This window comes from Cynara cardunculus, assembly GCF_001531365.2.
Source record: "Cynara cardunculus var. scolymus isolate 2C chromosome LG 16, CcrdV1, whole genome shotgun sequence".
NCBI classification, from domain to species: domain Eukaryota; kingdom Viridiplantae; phylum Streptophyta; class Magnoliopsida; order Asterales; family Asteraceae; genus Cynara; species Cynara cardunculus.
This window is the reverse complement of record NC_037543.1, coordinates 2,802,935-2,811,298: the sequence shown is the minus strand read 5'-3', so window position 1 is coordinate 2,811,298 and position 8,364 is coordinate 2,802,935. Positions and strand designations below refer to the sequence as shown.

Sequence of the window (8,364 nt, the reverse complement as noted above, 5' to 3'; positions counted from 1 at the left end):
TTCCCTCGCTGATCCCTCGCTGATCTGCGAGGGAAAAATTCCCTCGCTGATAGTCGTCGCTGATACCTGGTTTTCTAGTAGTGGGAAGAAGAACAAGAAACGAGTCAAAATCGGGTCCAAAAGCTTGAAAAACGTTCGAACCAAAAACCTCTAGCTTCAAGAAACAAAGTTTTACCACAAGTCTAAAGATATTATATGTTTATTTATGGTGCGTTTGGTACATTGGATAGGACAGGGATTATGTCTCATGTTTGGCATGAATTTTATGTGGAACAGACATGAACGAAATGGAACATAATATATATTTTACCAATATATCTTCGAAACAGAACTTAATTTTCTTCTAAAACATCAAATAGGTTTCTTTTTAAATTTTATTCATTTTTTAAATTTTATTTATTGTATTTTATGTTTCTTAAACTTTCATTTTACTGTCCTCAAAATATTATTTTCATATGATTTCTATATTTTATTAATTTATGTAATTTATTATATATTAATAATAAAAAAATAATGTAGAAAAGAGATAAAAATAAAAATTGGAAACTACATAAACTATTTATTTGGTGTCATTTTGATTGTTTTGACGAAAACTTTCAAATATATATTTTGTTATGAAAAATAATTATTTTATTATAATTTAATAAATTACATAAATTAGTTAAAATAAACAACTCAATAAGAGTAAATTGGTCATTTTACTTGTTGTGTTATGTCCAGTTTTATCTTACCAAATATTGAACAGTTGTTCTATCTTGTCTTGTCCTGTAGACCAAACACACCCTTAATGCACCGAAAATTTATTATTATTCAAATATCTATTTTCTATATCGTACTTCGATAACATTCATTATGATATCTTAAATGTGAAATATCAAATATTTAGGCACCAAGTGTATATTTTGATATGATTCTTATTCAGTGTAATGTATATATATTGATATAAATATTTGGATATCATCGAGTTACCCTACCTCCTCTGCAAATTACATAATAATTTGACATTTTAAAATTGGCATAATGCAATTAGGCTTCTATGAGGAAAATACAACCCTATTATTATTTTTTGGTAAATTGCATGAAATATCAATCTACTTTTACAAATTTTTTTATGATAATATTATACTTTCAGTTTTTCTTATTACAGCAATGTACTTACAAAATATTAATTATTAGGATATCCTACTTTCAAAATTTTATTCATTATACCATGTTTCTTTGTCATCTTATCATCCACGTAGGCTGTCCACATATACGATAATGTTGACATGACATTTGCTGTTATATCATTGTACTTTCTAAATTACTTCATTATAACATCACCAATTTCTATTAGAGCATGTACTTTTAATTTTAATATTTTTATCATTTAAATATTGTAAATTTAATCAAATATGTTTTACTAAAAATTATAATATCATTAATTAACATATATTTATTTCACATTGTTAATCAAGTGTATGTAAAATAAAACACTTTATAGACAAATATATGTTAATCACTACATTAAATTCTAACATAGATGGAAAAAATCATATGAAATAACACATGATGCATTTTTTTCTCAGAGTTTATGAACTTATTGTACCAAAGTTTTAAATTACGAAAAAGATTATAAAACCCCAATAGACTTCCCCATTTTGAAAGAGTAAGTACCTTAACGTATTTTTTGAATGAATCATTGAACTTTCTTATTTTAAATGATTAAGTCCTAAAACATTCTTTTAAACAAATAGACGATCGAACATTTACAAATTGGTTATTTACATCATTTTAACCCAAAAAAACTACATATAACTGGCTAAAAAGATTTTAAAGTAAGAAAAACTTAAATCAGTTTTATCGTTCTCAAACCTTACGGCATACAAACTCCACGAATCTAACGTCATCGCTCCCCCCGCCAACCCTTGCAGCCCCATCGTGTCTGCTCCCCATCATTGTCGTTAAACTCTGGCATCGATCTCCCTCTATGTTTTGTCGGAATTTGTGATGGTACCGTCAAACTTATGCCAATGAGCCAATGAATATTTCGGTTACGCAATAGTGGTTGTACCCTGATAACCTTCAAAAGTACAAGTCATTAATGCATACTACGCATTTGGTACCACCAAAACCAACGTGCACAAAAACAATGCTACAAACGTTGAAATTACGGTTATAACCCTAGGCATTTTCCCTTTATCACTCCTCCACACCATGGCTTCATAAATGGGCCAGGAGTTCACTACCCCTAAACAAGCCAAGCCCATTTGCCCAAAAAGCCCATCTATATTTCCTCCCTCTATAATTTGCACAATCCCGAAAGCAAACGCGACGGCATTAACGATCGCAACCGTTGCTAAAGGCACAAACATTGGCGACGGAACACCGAACTCGAAGACCCCGTTATCGTATCGCTTGCTTTGTTCACCGTCAACTGCTTTGTTCGTCACAAGGAACCCTTTTGATGCGATTCCGAGACGTTTGATCGAGAATTCCATGAACCCGAAAAAGTACGATGTGAGACCACGTATGAGCCACATCCGTTGATCGTTCCACCATTGTCGCAATGTCCCATGGGCCGACATGAAATCAAAACAATCTTGTATGTTGGCCCCAAGAAAGAGAAAAACATACAGAAGAAACCAAATATTTGTGGCCTGCATTTCAATCATCACAAAATTTAATGCTTTCTAAGACAACTGGAAATCGAAAACGTCAGTTAACATGTACACATACCTGTGGGAAGACAGATAGACGGTTGAGAAGAGCTAGTTGTGGGACGAACGAGTATATGATAATCGGGATCGACCAAATGGGCCAGAACGCATTGTGTGAATAAGCAAGGCCCATTAGAGGTCCCATAAAGTAAGATCCAAATGTTAATGGATTGTATTTTGAAAATACAACCTCTAGTAGCCCGATGCACCACCTTCTATTCTGGTTTAGTGCATCATAGAGGGAGATTGGCAAGTCCCCCAAAAACGCAGGCCTCTTGGGATGGAAGAATAACGACTTCCATCCTTTGCAGTGTTGGTGGAGGCCCGTAAAAAAATCTTCAGACAACGACCCGTATCTGAACCCCATCTGAAACAATAAAATGATAAAATATGAAACATAAGCATTCGGCAAACAAAATGAATGACGAAATTTAATGGGTTCTTCAACTCACTTTCGATCCCCAAAAAGAACCGTTTTCATAATTCGAACTCGCAACTTCATGGGCCAAAGTTAGAACTTGTCGGCTTCTAATGGGCTTTTTGACTACATTATCAGGCCGGAGTTGACGGACTTTCGGCAATTCGGGCGACGACGGGCCACCAAAGAACACTCGACGAACAAAAAAGCAACCGCTCCCAACATAACACGGGCCTCGGAGACCATCCATTCCCCCGGGATTGATCACATAGAGACGYTTATACTCRCTGCCATAAATRTCYGCACYATTTATYCCATGAAACCGTTGCGGGAATTGAATGTATCCTAAATTGTAACGTGTCGATTGATGAGCATAAAAGCATAACATCCGTTTGGGCGTTTCCGGATCATTTGAATACATGTCGCAATCCTGAGTCAAGATTATCGGTGCATTTGTCATTACAGCCGAAACCCGAAGCTACAAAACCACAAAGTCAAAATAAAAGCCTATTCACCATAAAATCCCATCCACAAAGTTAAAGCTATTATTCCCACCGAACCCGATTACCCTAAAACGATATAAGGCTCGTATAAATCTGTTAACATGATGGTTTTTATGCATTTTATATACTATTTGATTAACATAAAACACATAAAAATCCGTCTTGTTACCATCGTGACTCGAAAATACTTACCAGGACATTAAGGGCCCCTGCCTTAAAATGGTGTGGGGAGGTCTTGCTTTTTTCTCTAGATACATATATCAGATTTGGCATTGGATGCCCTTTTATGTCACTTTCTTGTCCACTTTCTAATAAAACCTGCTTCAACAAACGATCAATTTATTACAAAAATATGCAAAAAGACGATGTTACAAATAGTAGAAGAAAAAGAGAATATTAAGGATTCAAAAAACGACCTCAATAACAGTCGGATGATTGAGACAAGTGAACCCCTGGCTCCATATATCAAACACTTTGCGTTCATCTTCATTGGCAATATACGTTGCGCTTATTTGCCCTCTCTCGACTATGTTTTCAACCTTTAATTTCATGTTCTCGTACATTGCCTGCGATCTCGTAACTATTATATAAAACCAAACCAAAAGAACCCAGTGTAACCTATTTGAAAACAATTAAAAAAGACAGAGCCGAATGACCAAATTTAAAAAAAATGGTAATTATTGAAAAAACGAATATATATCTTGATAAATAATATTAGTATTAATTAACGTTACAACTACTTAATTTAATAAACAATGTAAAGGATGAAAGTACAAGTTTTAATACATGATGGTTTTTGTACCTTGATCTTAGCGCTGTCTAAAAATGTAACGTCATTTGATTGGAATAAGGCTTCCGGGCATCTATCGACGATGTTATTATCCCTACAAAACGGCAGCCAAATTTTTGCAAACTTTGCAGCCTCCATGAAAGCAAAGAGAGTAAGCTCGGAGCCACCATCGTCGGAAACATACACCGAGATCTTCTCCGGTGGGTAGTCGTAAGCCATCAGAGACAATGCCGTGTTCACCACATTCATTGGCGGCTCCTTGTAGGGATCCGCCGTGCAAATGAATATGTCCAGYGCYGGAAAATCYTTTTTCTCCAAGACCTTCTCAAGATTCTCCAGAAAGACTTTCCGAGTGGTCGGGTAGAGGCGGAAGGAGGTGGTCGTTGTCCACATGAAGGCAAGAACAAGGTCGGCGATCAAGAAAGTGGYSGTGRTGGCRGCGKMGRTGAATGTGGTGGAATGGCRSAGTGTAAGTAGGTGGCGGTAGAGCAACGCTAAGATGCCGGTAGCATATATTAGGGCAAATATACGGTTAAAGATGGTGCGGCGGAGGAGTTGGGAGGTGTGAAGCAGGGACGCCACAGCAGTGGCCGGCGAAGTGGGGATGGTTGACATTATGAACGCTCTCACATATGATGTGACCAATGTAGATGCAGCATAACATATTTATATTAAGGGTAGATTAAATACATTCTTATAGCATTTCTACCTATTAATTTTCATTTCAAATATATCAATATTTGAAACTATTCGTGTAATTTATGCCAACTTCCGGTCACTGACATTTTTTCTAATTTATTTTTTTTATTTCTTTTATACTTTCTATTTATTTTGAATTTTATTAAAATGGTTCAAGAGATATCCAATTGGAGTGCTTCTTTTTTTATTAAATAGCTTTTCTTTTATTTATTTTTAGTATTACTTACTACAGTTTTTCCACGTTTTTAATCCTTTAGTTTTTATTTGTTTAAATTTTTTTAAATTTTTTTACCAACTCCAAGTCCTGTTTTGATTTATTTTTCCACTTTTATCTGTTAAAATTCCTGAAAATGATTCCTGCAACAAAAAATGAAGTTGTTTGAGTGTTGATGCAACTGATGTATAATCTAGCTGAAAATTTACAAACATTAACACTGATAAACAATATATGTATATATATATATATATATATATATGTATGTATGTATGTACATATATTACAAACGAAAATCAAAGAAAACAGAAGCATTGAGACAATACATATTTGAGGTTTCATCACCATTAATTTGAGGTAAGATTTATCAGATCCACACTTCATTTAGGGTTTTTGTACGCAAAATTTAGTAACAAATACAAATTTACAGATCGATTAAGAAGGAGAAACGAGAGATAACGATAATTGATATCTACATTTCCAAAACTTCGTAAAAAAATCTCAAAATAATTTACACGAACCTCAGATTTAAGAGAGAAAGAAGAAGAAATCACCAGATCCGCCATGAGAAAGCGAAAGAGGCAGTAGATCTAGTTCTCAAGATCCGTAAACAGGCCGAGAAAACGGAACGATAGAGGAGACGAGAGTGTAAGGTTGCAGGTTTACGAGAATGAGGAGGCGAGAGAGATGAGATGAATGGCTGCATTGGAGATGAAAACGTATGTTTGTTACATTGGAGAAAGAAATGCTGAATCTGCTCTGGAATTTAAGGGTTTTTGAACCCATCAACATCAATGAAATAAAACTAAATTTCGGTTTTTTTTAAATTAATTACAGTTTTGGTTATTGTAGTTGTCATTTTATTTTACATTTGATCCTCTAATCAACTCCGGTTAAAAAAAGTATGTTAACTCAAGAGCAATTTAGGGTAGGGATGCTCAAAAACCCGACCAACCCGATCAACCCAATGTAAAACAATCCAACTCGAAGCAACCTGATGTCTAATCGAGTTGTAAAATTATCAAACCGTAGGTATTGGGTTGATATTGGATTACTATTATTTGAACCCAACCCAACCCGATGAACTCGATATACTTTTATTTCTTGGATTTAATATGATTGTTGAATTTCTATTAATATATACATTAGACAATTACAATATCATGTATGTTTTTCATATACACATATTTCCAATATATTCACATCTTTATATAACTTATTTATATACATGTTCAGTAACTGTGAACATATATATGTAAATTGAGAAAATTAACTAAATGCAATATACATAAGAAATATGGATAAGTTGTATCAAATGGTTGACAATGAAAAAGACATTATGAGTAGAGAAATAACATATTCAAGGTTAGAATAATATTTTAGTGTATCAAAGTATCAATCCGACAAACCCGTACGGTTGGGTTGGGTTGCACTTGGTTTGGGCTGGGTTAAGATTTTTCAAACCGCAAACATTGGGTTGGATTGTTCAAATGTTTTCAACCCGATCAACCCAACCCATGAGCATCCCTAATTTAGGAGTCGTTTACTAAATGCTTACAGGGGTAAGCACTTAACAAGTCACATTTACTTCACCGGATGAATATACAAATGATCAAAAATCTTACCCGATAAGAGCGAGGCAAGTACCAAGAGTCTTATCCGGTAAGTGAGAGCAACGACTCTTACCACGGTTAGCGCTTACAGGGAAAATTGTTGTATACAATGTCGTTTTTGTGAACTAAAATCTTACCTTGTAAGTAAGTAATAGTGTTGAATTTTACTGGTAAGTGTTTATCAGGTAATTGTTTGATAAACGGCCTCTTAGTCTTTTTATTTTTACCTTCGGTTTTTTTTGTTTAAACCATCTCTTAAATCATATCGACAATAACAATATTGCAGAAAATGACCATGATTAGGAACCCAGAAAAGAAGAAGGAATTCACGATCGTTGTGTTTCGACCTTGATCTTCGAAAATATGGGTTTCGTTCGACGAACACAAAACCCTCCCCAAATATGTGGGTTTCGTTCTCACGCTCACGATCACAAAATCAACCCTTTCTCTCTCTCTCTCTCTCTCTCTCCCACGCGCACATATCTTCCCCACCCCAAATCTATGGGTTTTGTTCGACAATCTGCAAAATGCAGAACCCAGATTTGTGGGTTTTATTCTCTAGAAGACAGATCTCGAGTTTCAAATTTGGTTTTCCTTCTCGGTTTGATTGCAAAACATGAAACTAGATACGTGGATTTTGTTCTGCAAAAGATGTCTTAGGTTTCAGATTTGGCTTCACTTCAGTTTGATTTGTCGGGCTTTATATTATTTTTTCGTTTCTTTTTCCAAAAGGTAATAAAAAACAAGAATGAATATGGTTTTTTGTTTCAATTTACAAACTTATTTAACAACAGTTAGTGAGATGGACCAAAATGAAAACAAAATGACAACCACAATGACCAAAAGTGAAACAAAATAACAACCACAGTGATCAAATTGTAATTAACTTAAAAAGAAAGAGTAGAAACGATAAGAGTGTTTGAGTGCCAATCACATAGACCAAAATTTGTTATTTACTCTTGAAATGATTTTTTGAGTAAATTCCATTTTTAGTCCCTGTGTTTGTAAACAATTGCAATTTTTGTCTCGGTGGTTTTGAAAATTGGATTTTTCGTCTTTATGGTTTGCAATTCATTGTTATTTTGTTCTTATAGTTTATACTAATTGTGTTTTGGTTCCTATGGTTTACAATTCTTTGTTTTTTAGTTCCTTGTACTTAAAGGTAGCAGTTATGCTCAGGACAAAAATAACAATAAATTATAAATTATAGAGATGAAAATTGTAATTTTTAAATTACCAGAATGAAAATTGTAAATTTTAACAAACCATGAGGATGAAAAATGTAATTTACTTTAATATTATATAGACTAAATTATAAAAATAAATAGACTAAATTATATTTTTTGTGTGGTGGTTGTAGCTCACACTTAAGTTTTGTATCTCTTTGAAATTAATTACAATTTTGGTTAATGTATTTATCATTTTGTT

General features: G+C 33.9%; 1 protein-coding gene across 1 annotated transcript; it reads right to left on the bottom strand.

Moving 5' to 3' along the window:
* Positions 1-2,090: 2,090 nt before the first annotated feature.
* Positions 2,091-5,025, bottom strand: LOC112529589 (cellulose synthase-like protein G3). Its single transcript, XM_025140914.1, has 6 exons — positions 4,423-5,025; positions 4,037-4,186; positions 3,813-3,938; positions 3,152-3,595; positions 2,719-3,066; positions 2,091-2,639 (listed from the first exon to the last, which is right to left on the bottom strand). Exons 1-6 carry the CDS (start codon positions 5,023-5,025, stop codon positions 2,091-2,093), a joined length of 2,220 nt encoding a protein of 739 aa, XP_024996682.1.
* Positions 5,026-8,364: the final 3,339 nt, after the last annotated feature.